This window comes from Quercus robur, chromosome 10 (genome assembly GCF_932294415.1).
Source record: "Quercus robur chromosome 10, dhQueRobu3.1, whole genome shotgun sequence".
NCBI lineage: Eukaryota > Viridiplantae > Streptophyta > Magnoliopsida > Fagales > Fagaceae > Quercus > Quercus robur.
In genome coordinates this window covers 30,052,024-30,074,235 of record NC_065543.1, presented here as the reverse complement: position 1 = coordinate 30,074,235, position 22,212 = coordinate 30,052,024, and the positions used below count along the sequence as shown (strand labels likewise).

The 22,212-nt window shown below is 33.8% G+C and overlaps 2 protein-coding genes and 1 pseudogene across 2 annotated transcripts; 2 read left to right on the top strand and 1 right to left on the bottom strand.

The window, feature by feature from the left end:
* The first annotated feature begins 1,316 nt into the window (after positions 1 to 1,316).
* Positions 1,317 to 3,859, top strand: LOC126703181 (cytochrome P450 CYP82D47-like). Its single transcript, XM_050402112.1, has 2 exons — positions 1,317 to 2,307; positions 3,087 to 3,859. Exons 1-2 carry the CDS (start codon positions 1,375 to 1,377, stop codon positions 3,708 to 3,710), a joined length of 1,557 nt encoding a protein of 518 aa, XP_050258069.1. The 5' UTR covers positions 1,317 to 1,374; the 3' UTR covers positions 3,711 to 3,859.
* A 12,952-nt stretch (positions 3,860 to 16,811) lies between these two features.
* LOC126704045 (demethylepipodophyllotoxin synthase-like) lies at positions 16,812 to 19,808 on the top strand (annotated as a pseudogene).
* LOC126704044 (uncharacterized) lies at positions 19,805 to 20,242 on the bottom strand. Its single transcript, XM_050403085.1, has one exon. The coding sequence runs from the start codon at positions 20,240 to 20,242 to the stop codon at positions 19,805 to 19,807; it is 438 nt and encodes a 145-aa protein (XP_050259042.1).
* Positions 20,243 to 22,212: the final 1,970 nt, after the last annotated feature.

The window sequence follows — 22,212 nt, the reverse complement described above, 5'->3', positions numbered from 1 at the left end:
AATAGAGATGGTATATGTCACATGCATCACACTCAACTGTACGTAAGGTTAGTGTGTGCCTAAATACTTGTTTAAGAACTAATAAATGTCACATGATAAAAACCCCTTTGCCACAATCAAGGGACCATAAATTGCAAACATACGCTTTTCCTTCTATTACAATATTTCATATTCCTTCACAGCTTCTATCTTCTATGAGTTCTATCGCTAGCATTTTTTCCTTTTTCCTATTTCTCTTCTTACTTTTATACTTATGGATATCAAGAAGAGTTCAACAATTTCCACAATTTTGGCCACAACTTGCCTACATGGTGAGTTGTAAAAGTAGTGGAAAAAAAATAATGGGTCTATGTGGGTCCACAATTCCACCACTCACAAATTATTTTCTGGACAAGTTGTGATAAAGTTGTGAAAATAATTATAGTACTAAACTTACTTCAAAAGTTTTAATATTGCGTGCCATCTGTCATAAAAAATAACTATTAAAAGAGTTTTTGTTTGTGTTATTATTATTATTATTATTATTATATATAATATAATTTAGTACATCATGACTGAGCAACTACAATTATTGGGATGAAGTCTTTTGTACGCTACTAGTGAGATTTGGGCTTTTAATTATAAGCTTTAACAGATTCTATATACGGTTTGACTCATTAACAGATTTATTATAAACCTGCAGTAACAAGTCGTAGCTAGCAAACAAATACTTTCCCAAGAAGAGGCAAGATTCGAAGACTTAGGGTTAAAGACCGGCCATGTGGTGGCAATGTGAGCAACAGATAATCACCATTTTTTTTTTTTTTTTTTTAACTCTTTGTACTAATCGATTTTTACTTTCCATCCAAAATGGCCCATTTTCGCCAATATGTCGAGTACAATGTGATACAGACTGGTATTTTGATTGACCGATACGTCAAATTAATCCGATCATACTGGCTGGTATGATAGGTATTAACAACCAAAAAAAAAAAAAAAACCTTCAGTGGTTAAGCAGCAGTCGGAGACTAGAGCTATTGCACACAGCTAAACAAAGCCACTCTCCTAACTCTTAACTCTCAAATTCCTGGTTGAAGGTTTTAACTTTTTAGTTATAGTTTGTCATAATAAATTAAGGGTAAACATTAGTGTTTTATAAACTAAACACTAGCATGTGTAAACTAAACACAATGCATAAATTAAGCCTCACTCAAATGATGATGGTATATGTCACATTACACTAAATTCCACTTAGGTTGATGTGTACCTAAACAAATGTTAAAGAAATAAGAAATTCCACGTTATAAAAACCCCTTCGCTGCAGCCAAGAGACCATAAATAGCAAACATATGCTCTTCCTTCTCTTACAATATTCCTTAACAGCTTCAATCTTCTATGAGTTCTATAGCCAGCATTTTCGCCTTTTCCCTATTTCTCTTCTTTCTTTCATACTCATGGATATCAAGAAGAGTTCAAAAATCTGATAGTAGAAGGAAAGTTCCACCGGAAGCTAGCAGTGCATGGCCTTTGATTGGCCACCTCCACCTACTAGGAGGGTCACAGCCACCCCATATTACCTTGGGTAACATGGCTGACAAGTATGGACCAATCTTCACTATCTGGTTAGGTGTGCATCGAACTCTAGTAGTAAGCAGTTGGGAGATAGTTAAAGAATGTTTTACCACTAATGACAAAGCCTTTGCCAGTCGTCCAAAAGCTCTAGCTCTAGAATTATTGGGCTACAACTATGCCATGTTTGGGTTTAGCCCTTATGGTCCCTATTGGCGCCAAGTGAGAAAGATGGCCATGCTGGAAGTCCTCTCAAATCACCGCCTTGAGATGCTCAAACACATTAGAGAGGCCGAGGTAAATGATTCTATTAAAGAGATATTTGAGCTATTGGGCAAGAAAAACAAGGTATTTGTGGAAATGGAAAGATGGTTTGGGTACACAACACTAAATATGGTATCTAGGATGGTTGTAGGGAAGCGATTTGGTGGGGCTACGACCAAGTATGAGAATGAAGGGAATGATCAATGTCGAAAGGCGCTGAGGGAGTTTTTTGATTTGACTGGGACATTTGTAGTAGCCGATGCACTACCTTATCTAAGGTGGTTGGACATAGGAGGGTATGAGAAAGCTATGAAGAAGACAGCTAAAGAATTGGATCGAATGGTTGGAGAATGGCTACAAGAACATAAGCAGAGGAAACTGTTTGGCGGGATGAAGGAACGCCATGATTTTATGGATGTTTTGTTATCCACGGTCACTGACGAGAATGAAATTTCTAGTTATGACGCGGATACAATCATCAAAGCTACATGCCTGGTAAGGGTTTTTTTTTTTTTTTTTTTTTTTTTTACCTTTTTTTTTTAATAACCATATTAATTCTATATATATTATACACTACTAGAAACCTTGCTAAATGCTGGATAAGATATTGTTCATGACACACTCATTAATTTATGTATATCGTTAAAACACATATTACGTATTCATATGTTACGTGTTGATGTATATAAAAAATTATGGATAATGGGTATATATATTAATGATTGTGTGAACAATCTCTAACATCATATATGCATTGACAATATCAAAAAAAAAAGAAAAAAAAGATATGCATTGACAAATGTAGCCCTTTTTTTTTGGGCAAAGTAGTAGCTACTTTGAATACATAACTCATATGTGATGTCCCAAGATTTGAAAGAAACAATAAAATTTTGGATTTTTCTTTCTTTTTCTTTAGCTATTTGATAAATGATCGATGAGTCCATTCAAAATCTTTGGTCCAAGATCAAAATTTTAAATAAATCATTCACCAAAGCGCCCAAGAAGACAAAATTGTCGAAGGTTAGGACGACATTTTGGATCCTTAAAAAATAAATTAAAATTGAACAATTGATTACCTCTTGTCTTTGTGGATGTGGAGTTAGGATCATGTTTTGAAACTTTTGAATTATTTTTTTTAGTAATTGTTATTACTGCGAAATTCAGTTGAGTTATATTTTAACTTTACAGCATCAACGTAGAAAAATTTGGGTCCTCTCTTTACTTCTGTAGGCTATTTATTAATTCCCTACAATCCAATTATATTACTTTTGCAGGGCCTTATCTTAGCAGCCACAGACACCACAACAGTAACATTGATCTGGGCTCTCTCTTTACTTCTCAATAACCGTGAAACTCTACAGAAAGCTCAACAAGAATTAGATATCCAAGTTGGTAGAGAAAGGCAAGTGAAGGAATCAGATGTGAAAAATTTGGAGTATCTCCAAGCTATCCTCAAAGAAACAATGCGTTTATATCCTGCTGCACCACTCTTAGTGCCACATGAGTCTTTGGAAGACTGTACTTTGGCTGGCTATAACATCCCATCAGGTACACGACTCCTTGTTAATGTTCCAAAACTCCATCAAGACCCAAGTGTGTGGGTGGATCCGACTGAATTTCGACCTGAAAGATTCCTTACAACTCACAAGGATGTTGATGTTAAGGGCCAACATTTTGAGTTGATACCATTTGGCAGCGGTAGAAGAATGTGCCCTGGGATTTCATTTGCTCTACAAGTTACACAACTCACATTAGCTACTTTGTTGCATGCTTTCGAAATTGCAACCCCATCTGATGAACCTGTGGACATGACTGAGAAAGTTGGACTTACCAACCTAAAAGCCACCCCATTAGAAGTCAATCTTACTCCTCGCCTTGCGGCTCAAGCATATGCATAACTTGAATGATGTTGTATGATAAACAGTATCAATTCATATGTAATATGAAAATAATAAGCAAAAAACTTTGATATTATGAGTTGTACTATAAAGTTGTGTGTTTTCTCCATATAGATCACTATAAATATATTTGTTTTCTTTAGCTAAAACAGTTCTGTCAAAGTTTTAAATATTATTCTTAAGTTAAAACAAATTAGTTAGAATGTTAGTTAAATGATTAAGTTTATTATTTCGTAACAATTTAAATTTTTGGAATAATCAATAATTTATTGTGATATTAGAGTAGGTGATTTGGAGTTAGAATCTTATCTCATTTTGGGAAGCATTTGTTTGCTAGCTACAACCTGTTACAAGTTTAAATCTTATCATATATATAAAAATAATAAAATTTTTTGTCATGTCAAAATTTGTTCTCTATAGACAATGAAGTTGCGAGACGCTATATCAACCTAGAATTGATTTATTTTCATGGGTTGACACCATTCACCCAAGTCTGCAGGTACAGGTTTGAATTTTTTTTTTTCATATTTATGAGCAAGTTGGAAACTTATTTGAACACAATTAGAAACTCACTTATAGAAGCTTGAACACTTATCTGTACACAAACTCATTTATTGTTGACAGAAAGAAAACTCAACTACATCTACAATTCAATCAGTTTTAATATACAAACAGACATTAGAATCTATATAATATCTAAAAGTTAAAAGCATACCATTTATTATTATTACACTCCTATTTTTGAGCTACATCAATATAGTACTTCGGTCAAGTTCAATCAATTTGGTTCAGTTCAGTACAATTCGGTCCACTTGGTCTACATGTGTCCAATTGGTCCACTTCACTCTATTTAGTTCATTTTAGATTAATTGTGACTTAAATTGATTCTTTTTGTAGGTTGCTTTTTTAGTTTTAGGCTCAAATTTTTATTTTTATTTTCTTAATTTTTAGGTTAAAAAGTATGAAATTTTATTCTATTTGGGCTAAAATATTTAGTTTAGGGCTAAAAACTACAAACAAAATAGGCATTAGAAATAGGAGTTATAAGCCCTTTTTTTAAAAAAAAAATAAGAATAGTTATAAGCCCTAAAAAATAATAAAAGTGATAAATATTCAAAAGATTACTTTAAAACTCAAGTTTCAATAATATGGACATTATACTTATATTTGGAAAAAAAAAAATGCTACAATTCTAAGCTAATATAATAATTAAACTTAACGTAACATACGCATTAACATAGTACAATTTTTATTTATAGGATAATATTTATAGGATAATATTTACTTAGGTTTATTATGCAGATCTAGGTTAAAGACAAATAATCATATCACTAAGTACGGAAAAGTCAATAAGACAAGCAATATAATGATTCAAGAAAACCAATGAAACCGTCCAGTTTCAAGGTAAAAAACTTGGGGATGATTTAACCTAAACAATCCTTAAGACACAAATTCACTATATAGAATTGAAGTTTTACAATAGACTTTTCCCTAAATCTAATGTTACTTCTCGTAGTACTTACTCACTTGACCACACGCAGTTTCGAATCCATGGACTTTTCTATCTGAATTTGTTGTGCATAAACACCCCTGTTTGTGATTCTGAGAGCTCCACTTAAAGATTTAGATCATCAACACAAACTCTCCAGTTTGTGACTCCAAGACCACCATTGAAGGTTTAAATCTTTAGCACCATTGATGACTAATGATGGCAGCAACTTCTACAACACCAGATCTTGAATTTCTTCAAAAAATATTGTTGGTAGAAGATTTTAGAGAGTTTTGAGTATAGAAACTCTAGATCTACAATAGGAGGCACAAGAAGCACTCTTCTCTCTCTCCAAAAAACCACCTTAAAACGTGTCTTAGGGTTTTCTTTAAATACTAGGAGAATAAGATTTGAAACCCTAATCACTTAATGGGTTGATGGGCTTTAATTAAACTCTACAAAAATGCATCTCGATCGGTCAAACCATAGTCTCGATCGGTTAAACATGGCATGTTTCAAATTTCTTGAACTTGCAACTTCTTTGTTCTTGTATTCTGACTTGCAGCACCTTGAGCATTGTCTAATCATACTTATAGACTTTGGAATCTATATCTAGACAATTTTGTGTTCACGATTTGCGAATCATTCTAAACTTTTAGAATCTAACAAATTAGTCACACTTAAACACGATAACGTTGTGCTTATGAAACATACTTATAAGACCACAAACCTTGTAACTCAATGGTATTGTTTGGTTCTTTACTTACAAACTCAGCTTGAATCACCAAGAAACTTATGAATTCAACTCAGCAACTTACTGTAACTATCTCAAAAAAGACAAAACAATCAACTTGAATCCCCTACCCCTCCCCAAATGTATGAAGCTCTATCTGATTGTTGATTTGTAAACACCCCTCCCCCCCCCCCCCCCCCCAAATGGGGCTTTTTAGTAAACTTCAATGGCTATTTGCCATTGCCAATTAGGCTTTTGTGATGAACTTTTATGCTTTAGCAATAAAATATGGGCTTTGCCAAAAAAAAAAATCCACCTTGTTCCTTTTAGCAAAAAAAGTTAAAAACTAGTTGAATAGTACAATATGACTCATGAATAGTATAAAAGAGAAGTTAAAAACTCAAATAAACTGAAACTTGCATCAAATCCCAAACGGGCTCTAAGACAATAATTTGCTAAAACTAATTACTAAACTCCACATGCTACAAACTTTACTTGATGAATTGTGCACGGTCATCAATTTGTCCCCAGACCTAGTAACTTAAGAAAATCTAGTAAAAGTTGTCATTTTAAATTTTTATGCCAAATGCTATAAAATAAAAACGTTAATCTTTTACCTAGTCTAATTTACTCGTTATTAAAAAAAAAAAAAAAAAAAAAAAAAGAGAGTCTAATTTACATGACTATATTGCCCACTTTCTCTACTATTTTGCCACCATAATCCCTGACTAATCCAACGTAACCATTTGAGAAGCAAGCAAAATTAAAACTCAGATTGTCATTTCACATTAGTATTATCCTGGTGTCAAAACTGATTTACTTAAGAATCTTATATATAGTGAAAGTTCACTTGGTGTGTAAAACACTAGTGAATGTTTAGACCTCAAATTTCAAAAATACTAGCACAAGCTTATATTCAAACAATATATGTATATATAAGCTATACTCAAATAAACAAACTACTCAAAGTCATAATTTAATCACAACACAGTAGTAATTAAATGCAAAGAGTAAGGGATAGAGAGAAGCAAACGCAAGATAACACCGACACATGTTATCGAAGAGGAAACCAAAGAACTCGGCAAAAAACCTTTCCGCCACCATCCAAGCAGTAAAATGATCCACTAGAAAATCAATTGAGACACATGAATAGCAAAAGACCCTTCAAACCTAATCTACTCGATGCACCTAAACCCTCCAAGCTTCTTGCTCCAACAAGGTTAAGCCTAACATTGTCTTCTCTATTTTACCGGATCCCGCAATAAGCTCCATATTGCATCTACCATCCTTGGCATCTTCCAATGCTTCCCAAAGCTCCAAAAACACTCTCAACACTCTAAATGGGGTGTGGGTTGTGTTTGGATATAAATCTCCTTTCAATAGGTAGAACAATGGGAGAGGGAAGGAGAAGAGACTACAAATATTTCTTTTTAAGAATGAGTAGCTCTCTCTTTAATAAGTTGGGTGTGTTGTAGAAAGCTCTCTTAGGGTTTTTTCTCTTAATAGGCTCTTCACCATTTTTGTGGGTAATGAGGGTATTTATAGTATAAGTGATGGGCAAATAGGTCACACTTAAAAATCATCTAACCAGTGAAATTCACGGGTCACTCACGGGTCACCTGAGTCACAAAAACAACTAGTACAGCTAGCACATGACTCTTCAACTTCCATAGCTGGCACTTGACTCTTCAGCTTCTAGCATGTTCTCCTTATGTGACTTTTAGCTGTCTTGATCAAATCTCCACCGTTTAATACTAAACTCAATACAAATAAATCCCACAAAAATACAAGAAAATAAATTAATGAAATTACAACATCTTTTTGTCATGGAATAAGCCAATACAAATGTTATGAGAAAAATCATAACTTAACATATAGTAAATAAAGAAAATATTTATATAATATAATTTAAATTAAATAAGAGATTGAACTTTTAACTGGCTCAATATACTTCTACTATGTCACATGATGAAAGGAGAATAAACGGAAAATAAAAAAATAAAAAAAGTTAGGGTGTCCATTTGATGCAACCACAACATATTTGACACCATTTAGTATTTTATAAGATATGCACATTGACTTTATATAATGTTAGGACATATGTGATTCGTGTTAGGAACATATGTCAACATTTTATGTAATTGGCTAATCCTTTGACAAAACGCACTTTACTTGTAATTGGGTAGATCTAGGATATGTTTAATGATTCAAGAAACAAGGTTTCAAGTTCAAGTGTTAAAGTCATGCAAGTCTATCCAAGAATCAAGTGAAGAAGTGTTATTCATTAAATCTCGACAGCTAGTATCTATCGAGGTTTAAGAGAGCTGTTTCAGCCCAAGGCTCAATAGCTACTCGACAGATAGCGTATCTATCGAGATTTATGAAGTTTAGTTTTTCAAAGCTGATTTTCATCCAATCCGTAAATGTATGTTTGGGCTTTCTTTTCTCACAACCTAAACATATATAAGGATTATATTTAAGGGGCGTAAAAAGTTATGCACAATTGCATAAGAGCACAATTCCACAAGTATGAAGAAAAGTGTAACCAGAAACCTAGTTTGCCCTAATTCTTCTTTCTCTTGAAGAAGCTATTGTGTTTATACACCATAGGGTTTTATGACCAAGCAACTTCATGATTTTCATTGTGTGATGAATTGAAGAACTTTATAGTCAACATTCTTCTTAAGTTGGTGATCAAGTCGTGTACTGGGATCCGCACAATTGGTTAGTTACGTACTTCGAGCCGTGCATTGAAAATGAGAGATTGTCACTATAGAATAAGTCCAATTGGGTATTGGGGTAAGGGTTCAACTGTAAGTTAGTATAAGGTATTGAGATTCCTTTACTTGTAACTGCTTGTTTTAATAATAGTAGATTCTCGGGAGTGGTGACCTTAAAATCACCCGGTGTGGATTTTGCCATGTAGGTTTTACCTATTCATAAACAAATTACCGTGTCAATTTAATTTCTGCTGCATAATTAGTTTAATTGGTGATTTGTTTGTGCTACCACACATATTATATGTTAATCTGATTAATTAATCAACTTGGCTAATTAATTGGTTTATTCATCACAAGGGGTCAATACATTCTTGGCCTATCAAGCGGTATCAGAGTAGGCATACTTTGATTAGGTTTAATCTTTGCTGTGTGATCCATTAACCCCTGTTTGTCATGGATAGAAGACAATCTCTTATTATACCTCCTTTATTTGATGACACTAACTATACATACTGGAAAGTACGCATGAGAGCTTTCTTGTAGTCTTTAGATGAAAAAGTGTGGCAAGTTGTGGAGATAGGCTGGACCATGCCTACGGAAGCGCTGGTCGACTGGGATGATGCTAAGATCAAGGCAGCAAACTTCAACACTAGGGTATTGAATGCTTTATTCAGTTCAGTCACAAATGAGGAATTCAAGAAAATATCCTCTACTGAAATTGCTAAAGAAGTATGGACTATTCTTTAGACAACCTATGAAGGAATCAAGGTTGTCAAGGATTCAAAGTTTCAGAAGCTCACTACAAGTTTTGAAGAGATAAAGATGGAGGAGGATGAGTCGTTCGATGAGTTCTATGCCAAGCTCAAAGACATTGTAAACTCAGCTTTTAATTTTGGGGAAACCATTCATGAACCTAAGATTGTGAGAAAGGTACTCAGATCTCTACCCAAGAGATTCCATGCCAAGATTATTGCCATTAAGGAATCAAAGGACATTGACAAAATTCCTTTGACTGAGCTGGTTGGAAATTTGCAGACCTATGAGTTGGGTTTGACAAGGATAGGGAAATCAATCAAAAGCAAGAGCATGTCTTTGAAAGCCAAGAGCAATGACACTGATGAGTTTTGAGACGATGAAGATTCTAAGATGAGATCCTATATCACAAGGCAGTTCAAGAAGTTTATGAAGAATGCCAACGTGAAAGGATTTGACAAGGACCGAAAGCAATCCAATTCTTCGCAATTCAAAAGTCAAGACAAAGGGAAGAAGGATGCTAGGGATGGCGGTTAGTACACTATACCCTCAGAACCAAAGTGCTTTGGGTGTCAAGGTTTAGGTCATATGAAACAAGAGTGCCCTACATATCTCAAAACCATCGGGAAGAGCAAGGCACTTCCTGCTATGTTGAGTGACACTGAGCTTAAGGATGACTCCAATAATGAGGATAATGGAATCTTAAATGCCTTTACTACCACTGTAAATTCTGTTGAAAGGATTGTTGAAGATGTGAATGAAGAAGAGGAATTGTTGGATTCTAAGTTTGAAAAGATGGATGAGCTAGATGACATCCACACAGCCTATGCAAAATTATACAAAGTCTCTAAAAAGCAAGAGAAGTTGTATAGGTTGGCCACCAAGAAGCTCAGTGATGTGGAGCTTGAGCGAGAAGAAATATCTACAAAGTTTAATGAAGCCAATTAAACTATTGGAGCACTGAGATTTGAGAATAATTTCTTGACTAAGAAGACCAAGAAGTTTGAGACAAAACTATTCCAAGTCAAAACTCAATTGGAAAGGACTTCAAGCACTAAGCTCGATGAGATGCTCAGTCTTCAGAAATCTGCTTCTGATCAAACCGGTTTAGGGTATGATTTCTCCTCTCCTAGTATTACTTCTACTAGTACTACTGTTTTTGTTCCTCTTGCTAATAATGTTGAAACTAATAACAATAATGTTAAGAATAAATTAGCTAGTGAGAACGTAGACAATGGTAAATCTATCTTAGAAGCATCCCCTAAACTTGATAAGAAAGAGATTAAGAACCCTAGGGCTAAGAAGGGAAACTCTTAAAAGCCTAAGTAGAAGAAGAAAAAGAAAAAAAAAAAAAAAAAAGCAGCATTTTTGTCATCACTGTGGTGCAGCTGCACATACTCGACCTAATTGCTACAAGTAGCAACAACATGATCGCGTCAGGAAACCAAAGTCAATTTCCATCCTCTTTTGCTCCTCTTGGAGATCTTCTCAAAACCCTCATGTTTCTTTCAAATTTAAATGGTTTTAACTCTTCTCACTTACCACCGAATCAAGGGTTCACTAAACGGAAAAGTTCTTCCAAGGTGTGGAAGGAAAAGGGCTCCAAGTGATTCTGTCACTTATTCTCTCTCCCCCTCGTGTTTTTGTTTTGTATTACTTATGTGTTTTGCTTTATTATTTTGAATCAGTCTAGTTTTATTTATTGTTTTGTTTAACTTGTTTTTGTTTGTTTTCATTTTTAGTTTTGGTTTATTTTATTTTTCATATAAAAATAAAAAATCAAAATTGAAAAAAAAAAAAAAATACAAAAATAGTATATGTTTGTGTACATTGGTACTTGTGTACCTTAGATGGCCATTGAAACAAAATTTTCTAAATTTTGTATCTTTTATAACTTAGATGAGCATCTCTATGCACAACTAAGTAAGTGAGCTTTGTTGCTCGTGTTTGTGATGAGTAAGATTAAGTAATTTCTTGCACTTAACACTCGTATCACTCTTTTTGACGGGAAGGACTAGAAAATCTTAAGAGAAATGCATAAATAACAAACTCACCACTGTTACCCACCAATCATGAAATGACATTTATATGCTTAGTCATAGTAAAAGTGAAATGTCAAATACATAAAATAATTGGGTATTTCTTTTCTCTCTCTTATATTGCAATGCATGGTTTGCTTAAAAAGAAAAATATGCAAAGAAAAATAAAAGCAAAAATAATGAAAATGCTTTATATATGATTGCAAGTGTGTATTCTAGGAGTTGTGGGAGTTATAGGATGTATCTCAAAGGTGATAGTCCCCATCAAATAGTTATGATTGTGTGTGAGTTAAATTGATTTTCTTATATCTCAAATCGTCATAACATGTAGACACTTATGCAATCTTGCAATGTTTTTCACACACAACACGCAATATTATTTGCTACTTTTGATACATGTGCAGGTATAATGTGATTTGGCCATCACAAGTAATACATGTGTTAATGTATGCTTACTAAACTATCTTAACTTGTTTTTGAAATATAAAATTGGTTAGACATATTTAGTGTGTGTGTGTGTTTTGGGATCTATGCGCTTAACATTTTTTTTCTTTTGTTAAGAGATATTTTTGAGAGCTTAAAATGTTGTTTGGATACTTGGTTGAGTTATTTGTTTGATTGCATTCATGTCTATGTTTTTCTCTTCTTGAAAAACTGTTTTTAAGCAATCTCGACAACTCCTCGACACCTTTTGATACCTAGCCTATCTATCAAGCTCTACAGCTTCTTTTTATTGCAATCTTGATAGCTTCTCGATAGCTCCTTGATCCATCGAGCCTGTTTTTGCTGTGGACACCTCTGGATAGTTGCTCAATAGATTGTCAAAATTTAAACCTTGACACCTCTCGACACCTCTCGATCTGTCAAGATTTAAGAGGTTCTATATATAGGGTCCGCGCAATTTAAGACTCACTTCTCTCGATCTCTCTCAATACTTTTGTGTCTTTTCACCTCCCAAAACACATTTTTCTCACTTAATACTTCTTTCCCAAGAGTTTTTTGGCCTCAAGATAATTTTTCTTCAGCTGGTCTATTGATTTCTCCCTCTTTATCATACATTTACATGATTTTTTAACTTACTTTTGGGATTTTTGATAAACTTTAGGGTTTTTCAAAACTAATGGAGTTTTTGTGAAATTTTTGGCATGGGCTTTGTAAAAATGGTTCTAAATCATCATGCATTGCATCTCATTTGCATCATAACAATGTTTCATGCATTGTAGATGTATGTTTACTCTGTTGAAATAATTGTGTGTTGGTAGGATTGGGTTGAACCCATGATGTTTTTACTATTGCATATCACATGCTCATGCATTTTCATGCATACGTACCTTACATTATCTATATTCTTATATATTGATTGTGATTGGTGCTTTTCTGCATGTCTCTTTCTCTCCCTCTCTCTCTCTTGTTTACGTTAGTTGCATCATGGCACCTAAACGTAAATCTATTACGTCTCGGAACCCTCTTCGTTCTGGGGCATCCACTTCTTCTGATTCTACTCCCTCACATGTTCGGTTCCATAATGATAAAGCTGGACAGGACTTTTCAGAGAACTTTTCTAGACGAGGCATTCATTCAGAACACCAAGTCATTTTGTCGGGCTTCTCCAACACTGACCTACCCACTGTTATACACAGTAGAGGTTGGGAGTCACTGTGTGATGTTCCGATCACTTGTCCATCCATGCTTATACAAGAGTTCTACTCCAACATGCATGAATTTGATTATTCAGTACCTCTCTTTGTTACTCACGTTCGAGGTATGCACATCGTGGTCACTTCGGATATTGTATCCGATGTGCTCCATGTCCACAGGGTAGCGCATCCTAACTACCATGGTTGTGATCATCTTAAGACCGTGTCTAAAGATGAGCTCATATCTTCTTTTTGTGAGTGTCCCTCTAATTGGGGCGATCGTCAGTTCACTTCTTGTACGGCCTTTACTAAAGGTCCTAGGTTTATGAACCTGGTTATGACTTTTGTTTTGCATCCTTTATCTGATTATAATTCTATTATAGAGCCTTGTGCTTGATTTTTGCTTTCCCTCTTAGAGCATCTTACTATAGATTTTCCTTCTCATTTTATTCTCTCACTCATATATGTGTATAGGGATACAGTGACTCGTGATAAGCTTATCTTCCCTTCAGCTATTACGAGGATTTTACGCCATTTTTCTGTTCCCTTTCCCCTTTCTGACCACTTTCATGTCATGTCTGTCATAGACGTTGCTACCGTTAAACGGAGCGAGGCGCAGCTACGTTTGAGTCGGCCCGGGACGATGATTCCTCTAGCTTCTACAGCTCCATACACAACTTGTGCGCATGGATGCTCGCCTCAATACTCTCAGTAATGAGTTGTGTCAGGTGAACACCCGTGTTGGTCATATCACACGACACTAGGTTGCCATAGGTGGTTACATTGCTGCTTCTTCTCCTTCTCTACCGGCATCTGAGGATGAGGACGATGATGGTGATACTGATGCTTTTGATGCTGATGAGGATGATGATACTAGCTCTTCCAGTGCTGATGAGATGTCTACTTGATATACTTATCCTTTGTCACTTATGACAAAAAGGGAAAATTGTTTTGGATATGAGAGTAGTCATATTCGTAGGGGGAGGGTTAGTATAGGAGATTTTTGTTAGAGGAGTGTTCATAGTTTAAGGGATGTAGTGAAGATTTTATGTGTCTTTTTCTTTTCTCTCTATTTTAGATACATTGTTCTTGTACCTTAGATCTTGTGATCATGTTGTGATAGCAAACCTTGTACTTGTTGATATATATACATTTGAGGTTGTTATTACAATTCTTTCACCTATCTTTACATGTGTTGTTTCTTTTCTTTCTTAATACACATGTTTCTTATTTCTTGTATGCAATCTTATATTTTTGTTTCACATTAAGATGCCTTAATGAGTTTTGTTTAAAGTGTTTCAAAAATACAGGTTGTCAAAGTCTACTTGCCATAAACTCTCTTCTTACAAAGTTTTTCAAGAGTTTATGTTAGGATAGATTTTATTGTATTCAACAAGTAAGTATGAGTTGAGTGATTTATGACTTATCTCATATGTTCATTTATTTGTTGTGGTTTTATCACAAATTGCCAAAGGGGGAGATTGTTAGGACATATGTGATTCATGTTAGGAACATATGTCAACATTTTATATAATTGGCTAATCTTTTGACAAAATGTATTTTATTTATAATTGGATAGATTTAGGATGTGTTTAATGCTTCAAGAAAAAGTTCATGTGTTAAAACCATGCAAATTTGTCCAAGAATCAAGTGAAGAAGTGTTGCTCATTAAATCTCGACAGCTAACTCGACAGCTAGTATCTATCGAGATTTAAGAGAAATGTTTCAGCCCGAGGCTCGACACCTGCTCGATAAATAGGGTATTTGTCGAGATTTATGAAGTTCAATTTTTCAAAGCTAATTTTCATCTAATCCGTGAATGTATGTTTGGGCTTTCTTTTCTCACAAATCTAAACATATATAAGGATTATTTTAAGGGCCGTAAAAGGTAACACACAGTTGCACAAGAGCACAATTCCACAAGTGTGAAGAAAAGTGTAACTGGAAACCTAGTTTGTCCTAGTTCTTCTTTTTCTTGAAGAAGCTGTTGTGTTTGTACACCGTAAGATTTTGTGACCAAGCAACCTCATGATCTTCATCGTGTGATGAACTAAAGAACTTTGCAGCCAACATTCTTCTCAAGTTGGTGATCAGGTCGCGTACTGGAATCTGCGCAATTGGTTAGTCACGTATTAGGAGTTGTGCATTGAAAAGGAGAAATTGTCACTACAGAACAAGTCTAATTAGGTATTGGGGTAAGAGTTTAACTGTAGGTTGGTATAAGGTATTGAGATTCCTTGTAACCTTTTATTTTGATAATAGTGGATTATCGGGAGTGGTGACCTTAAAATCACCCAGTGGAGTTTTTGCCGTGTAGGTTTTCCCCATTCGTAAACAAATCATCGTGTCAATTTAATTACTGCTGCATACTTAGTTTAATAGGTGATTTGTTTGTGCTACCATGCATATTGTATGTCAATCTGATTAATTAATCAATTTGACTAATTAATTGGTTTATTCATCACAAGGGGTCAATACATTCTTAGCCTATCATATAATATGAATTTAATTATGATTGTTATGGTGACAATAACTAAATATGTTATTGTCTAAGTGATACTTTTAGTCACAATTTATGATAATTTGTACTACTTTTAAGTAATAATATCTCATTGAGAGCATGAATTGAATTTATTTGAAATTTAAATGGTTTTGATTTGAAAAGTATTTAATATCTTATAATTTAACTACACAAGTATTTAATAAAGGTTTAGCTACTTGGTATAAGGGAATAAGTAGTCACTTGCCTAAACCGTGGGTTTTAGGACAAAACTTTTCTTATATGGTGTATGATTAATGATTTTAATTGAAAAATATAAAATTCAAGGTTTAATTTGAAACTACTCCAAACTATAAGGAAATTATATAATTTAGAAAAGTCTAATAAAAAGGTTAGCCAGTTGAAGTAGAGAGAATATAGCCACTTGGTACAATCACAAATTTTTATGATTCAATTTTTATTATATTGTATATAATAATTTTAAAATATTTATAGTTTAATTTGAAGCTAAACCAAACTATAAGAAAATTATATAGTTTATCAAAGTCTTTAATAAATGTTAGCTACTTGGCGTAGGGAGATTGTAATGATCGACTTGATTCAATAGCAACTTTTAAAATACAAAGTCTAATATGAAATTCTCACAAATTAAAAGAAGACTATGTAATTCATTAAAATTTTTAATAAATATGAATCAATTGACGCTGGCATCTACAATTTTAGGATTATTTTATTATATGGTATGTTAATACCCGTCTATTTTCTCTTACCTTCAAGATTGTTCTTTTCAATTAGGGAAAATATGGCAAGTTCTGAGTTACAGTTTATTGTATAATAAATAAAGGGTAAACGTTAGTGTTTTAATAAACTAAACACTAGTGTATAAACTAAACACAACCCTTAAATAAAGCCTCACTCAAATGGAGCTGGTATATGCTACATATTACATAATTGAACGTGAGGTTGGCGTAGGAAATTTATTGGGTACTCCCCAAGCAATGCTCTCTCCTCTCACATGAGAGGTGGGCCCAATCCTCATGTGGGAGGGGGGAGCATTGCTTTGGGAGTACCCGCTAACTTCATGGTTGGTGTGTGCTTAAACTTATGTTAAAGAACTAAGAAATGTCACATTATGAGAACACCTTTGCCATAGTCTAGGGTCCATAAATAGCAAATATTCTCTCTTCCTTCTCTTACAATATTCCTTCACAGCTTCTATCTTCTATTAGTTCTATGGCCAGCATCTTAGCCTTTTTCCTATTTCTATTCTTTCTTTTATACTTATGGATATCAGGAAGAGTTCAAAAATCTGATAGGAAAATGGAAGTTCCACTAGAAGTTGGCAGTGCATGGCCTTTGATAGGCCACCTCCACCTAAGGCTGTAAACGAACCAAGTTTTGTCGAGTAGTGTATGTTCAAGCTTAGCTCGTTAGGAAAAATCAAAAGCTTGAGCTTGTGACAAGCCTAAAAATAGTGCTTGAGTTTGAGCTCATGAGAAAGCTAAAAAGCTTGAACTTGGCTTGGTTTGATTAATTAGTCAAGCCAAACTCAAGCTTAATATCAAGCTCAAACTCGAGCTCAGTCAAGTCTTTGAGCTTAAGATCTAAAAAAATTACATTATTAAATGCTTAAATCTCTAAAATTAGGAAAAAAGAAAAAAAAATAGTATACTCATTTTATCATGCATCTAGTCCTACTTATGATTAGCCATTATTCAAATTAATAATTTACATAATTAAATTCATTCATTCATCATTCCTTGTCCACAGGTTCAACAATTGTTTAAAATACAATTTTTATACTCACGTTAGATGGTGAAGGACTAGAAAAATATCTATTTGTAACTATTATTAATGAGAAAATATTAACATGTTTCATAACTTTACTTTAGATGATTGATAGGGAAGGATCATATGTGGTCTACTTAATTATTTATTTATTTTTGAATGTAACCACAGTCTAAAGTGGTTCTTGATCAGTTTAAAGGAAGGAAAAATTAAGGTAATATAGGTAGTGATCCCATGTTGGCAATATCATTATTAAGATATGTGTAATGAATATATTTAGCTAGCACATATGAATTTATAAATAAGTCTATGCTTGAATTGTTGTGTATCAAGCCTAATAGCTCATAAGCTTGTTTGTGAACAATTTTTTTTTGCTTGAGCTTAATTTGTTTATTAAACGAGCCTAAGACTAAGGCTCAAACTTGGCTTATTTATAAACAAACAAACACAAACAAGTTTTTTATCGAGCTAAGCCTGAATTGTTTATAATCGGCTTGATTCATTTACAGCCCTACCCCCGCCTATTAGGAGGGTCACAACCACCCCATATTACCTTGGGTAACATGGCCGACAAGTATGGACCAATCTTCACTATTTGGTTGGGTGTGCATCGAACTCTAGTAGTAAGCAGTTGGGAGATAGCTAAAGAATGTTTTACCACTAATGACTAAGCCTTTGCCAACCGTCCAAAAGCTCTAGGTCTATAACTATTGGGCTACAACTATGCCATGTTTGGGTTTAGCCCTTATGGTCCATATTGGCGCCAAATGAGAAAAATGACCATGCTAGAAGTTCTCTCAAATCATCGCCTTGAGACGCTCAAACACATTAGAGAGGCGGAGGTAAATGATTCTCTAAAAGAGATATTTGAACAATTGGGCAAGAAAAACAAGAAGTTTGTGGATATGGAAAGATGGTTTGGGTATACAACACTAAATATGGTATACAGGATGGTTGTAGGGAAGAGATTTGGTGGGGCTACGACCAAGGATGAGAATGAAGGGAATGATAATTGTCGAAAGGCATTGAGAGATTTTTTCCATTTGAGTGGGACATTTGTGGTGTCAGATGCACTACCTTATCTAAGATGGTTGGACGTGGGAGGATATGGGAAAGCTATGAAGAAGGCAGCCAAAGAATTGGATCATATGGTTGGAGGTTGGCTAGAAGAACATAAGCAGAGGAAATTGTGTGGTGGGATGAAGGAAAACCAAGATTTTATGGATGCATTGTTATCCATTGTCACTGATGAGGATGAGATTTCTAGTTATGATGCTGATACAATCGTCAAAGCTACATCTTTGGTAAGAGCTTTTTTTTTTGACCCCTTTGTTTTTTTATAACCATATTAATTCATGCATACAATAAACACTACTTAAAAATTGCTAAATATCAAACAGGGCTTATTATACAGTCATTAGTGTACGTTGTTTGTACATATTATGCATTTCATTATTAAGTGTGGACGTGTATAAAATCATGTGGACAACATGTGTGAAATTATAAGTACTATATAGTAGTATATATTAACGAGTGTATAAGAATATTTTCTCATTTGAAGCTAAATATCAAATACGCATAGGCAAACGAAGTTTTTTTTTTTTTCTTGGGTGGGGAGGGGGAGGTGTTGGGTAGTAGAGCTATTTTGATTTTTGAACACTCCTTTAAGAAATCCTTTGTCATATGTCGTGGCCCAAAATCGGTTAGTCGATTCAAAATTGGTGATCCAATATTAGTATTTCAAATAAGTCATTCACCAAGACGAAATTGTCTACGACATGTTACTGAAAATAGCAAAATTGATTTACTCTTATCTTATTGTGGAGTTAGGATCACGTCAATTCGCCACATTCCATTTACATTACTTTTGCATTGTAGGGTCTTATCTTAGCCGCCACAGATATGACAACAATAACATTGACATGGGCTCTCTCTTTACTTCTCAATAACCGTGAAGATCTAAAGAAAGCTCAACAAGAATTAGATGTCCAAGTTGGTAGAGAAAGGCAAGTGCAGGAATCAGATGTGAAAAACCTGGAGTATCTCCAAGCTATCCTCAAAGAAACAATGCGTTTATATCCTGCTGCACCACTCTTAGTGCCGCATGAGTCCTTGGAAAACTGTACTTTGGCTGGCAATAACTTCCCAACAGGCACACGACTCCTTGTTAATTTTCCAAAACTCCTTCGAGATCCAAGTGTGTGGGTGGATCCAACTGAATTTCGACCTGACACTACAACAAATCTAACTTTTTTTCAAGGGTCAAAATCCTTAAAAAAAAGTAATAAAAAACCTTGAAAAAAATTATTTTAAGAGTGCTGATAATCTTTTTTTTTTTTTTTTTTTTGAAACTGAACTTGGATATTTCATTAACCTGAAATTGGCTTACAACAGAGGCCCAAAGAGAGGCAGATACATGGAATACAAAAACAAATTTAGCATTTAGCCCTATCCACTAGAAGAACCCTCTGGATCATTGGGGGCTCTAAACCTCTCCACTGTTGAGATGTTCCAGTTGCCTTAGCAGCTTGTGCCAAAACATGTGCTGCCTTGTTGTATTCCCTTTTCAGGTGCCTCACTTTCCAGCTCTTAAAGGAACGCAGCAGCTCTAGAGAACCTTGAATGATCGGACCCAGCCCTCCATTACAATTGCCTACACTAATGGCTTCAACCACCACGACTGAATCGGACTCGATAATCACTTGGAGAAGCTCCAACTCCTTTGCCAAGCGGATTCCTTCCTCTACAGCAAGTGTTTCCGTGACATCTGCAGCAAAAGCTCCATTTAAGACTTTGCTACCTGCAGCAATCACCAAGCCCCTGCTATCTCGGATAACCACACCCACACAGAGTCCTGATAATCTTTGAAACATATACCATCGAAAATGAAATTTTGAAGGCCTTCCTATCCCTCAAAACAAGTGCTCTAATCTTATCATGATGGTCAAGAGATCCTTAAATAACCTTTTACCGAGATTTAAAAGATGTAAAATGTTATTTAAGAGATCACTTGACCTAAAAATAAGATTTTATTTATTTATTTTTTTAAAAACCACAATCATGCACAAAATATAAATATATATATATATATATATATATATATATATATATACACACAAAAATTAAGATTTTTTATTATTAAATTGATTCTTAATTTTTGGGTTGAAAAGTATGAATTTTTTTTTTTTTTTTCTATTTAGGCTAAAATCTTTAGTTTTGGGCTAAAAAATACAAACAAAGTAGGCTTTAGAAATTAGAGATATGGGCCTTAAAAAAGCAATAAAAATGATAAATATTCTATAGATTACTTTAAAATTCAAGTTTCAATAATATAGGCATTATACTTACATTTGGAAACAAAAAACAATGTTATAATTCTAAACTTATATAATAATTTAAACTTAAAGTCACATGTTAATATGTGTTCCATGGAGTTGGGGTGTGCATTTTTTAAATATTCTTGAATATGTTTAAATTAGTCAATTAATTATGATTTATTTAAAAAATAAGTCATTTTAAATTTTAATAATACATTCTCAATTTATATAAAACAATATTATAATTATGCAATTTTAACAACAAACCTAGTACACTAGAGAAATTCTCATCTGAACGAAAAATATTTGATATGGTACAAAAATGAACCTTCCTTTGATAGCTACATGAACTTTAATCTCTCATCTGACGGACTGGAAAATATTTTTTTAATACTTGATTTGTTTGCCATGGAAAATTTTGTTTCTTTAAATACAAATATGGTAGACTAAAGGCCCCCCTATCACAGCTTGCTGATAACAGAATGTAGGATTCTTTCTTTCCGTTTGTTCATACCCCAAAACCCATTACCTTTTCCCATTGAGTTGGTGGGTTACAGAGCAAAATATAGATTCATGGTCTTCTTCCAAAATTATAGTTTAATATGAAGCTAACCCAAACTGTAAGAAAGGGGCTTCATAGCTACTTTCATTCTAAAGGAAATCTAAGAACCAACTTGCATCGAAATTATATAATTTATCAAAGTCATTAATAAATGTTGGCTACTTGGTATAGAGAGAATGTAGCAACTTGATTCAATAGTGGTTTTCAAAACCCATCGCGTGTTATATAATATATAATTTTAAAAATTCAAAGTTTATGTAATTTATCAAAGTCATTAATAAGTGTTGGATACTTGGTGTAGAGAGAACGTAGCAACTTGATTCAATAGTGGTTTTCAATACCCAACGCTTGTTATAGAATATATAATTTTAAAGTCAAAGTTTATGTAATTTATCAAAGTCATTAATAAATGTTGGTTACTTGGCGTAGAGAGAACGTAGCAACTTGATTCAATAGTAGTTTTCAAAACCCAACACTTGTTATATAATATATAATTTAAAAAATTCAAAGTTTATTTAATTTATCAAAAGTCATTAATAAATGTTGGCTACTTGGCGTAGAGAGAACATAGCAACTTGATTCAATAGTAGTTTTCAAAACCCAGTACTTGTATAATATATAATTTAAAAAAGTCAAAGTTTATGTAATTTATCAAAAGTTATTAATAAATGTTGGCTACTTGGCATAGAGAGAACATAGCTACTTGATTCAATAGTGGTTTTCAAAACCCAACGCTTATTATATAATATATAATTTAAAAAAGTCAAATTTTATGTAATTTATCAGTTATTAATAAATGTTGGCTACTTGATGCAGAGAGAACACAACCACTTGATTCAATAGTAGTTTTCAAAACCCAACACTTGTTATATAATTTTAAAAATTCAAAGTTTATGTAATTTACCAAAAGTCATTAATAAATGTTGGTTACTTGACGTAGAGAGAACGTAACAACTTGATTCAA

What these genes read in the sequence shown, in the direction of transcription:
- LOC126703181 (XM_050402112.1), top strand. Translation starts at nt 1,375, where the DNA reads ATGAGTTCTATAGCCAGCATTTTCGCCTTTTCCCTATTTCTCTTCTTT. An exon ending in TCATCAAAGCTACATGCCTG is followed by an intron (nt 2,308 to 3,086) that starts GTAAGGGTTTTT and finishes TTACTTTTGCAG; the next exon opens with GGCCTTATCTTAGCAGCCAC.
- LOC126704044 (XM_050403085.1), bottom strand. Translation starts at nt 20,242, where the DNA reads ATGTTTCAAAGATTATCAGGACTCTGTGTGGGTGTGGTTATCCGAGAT.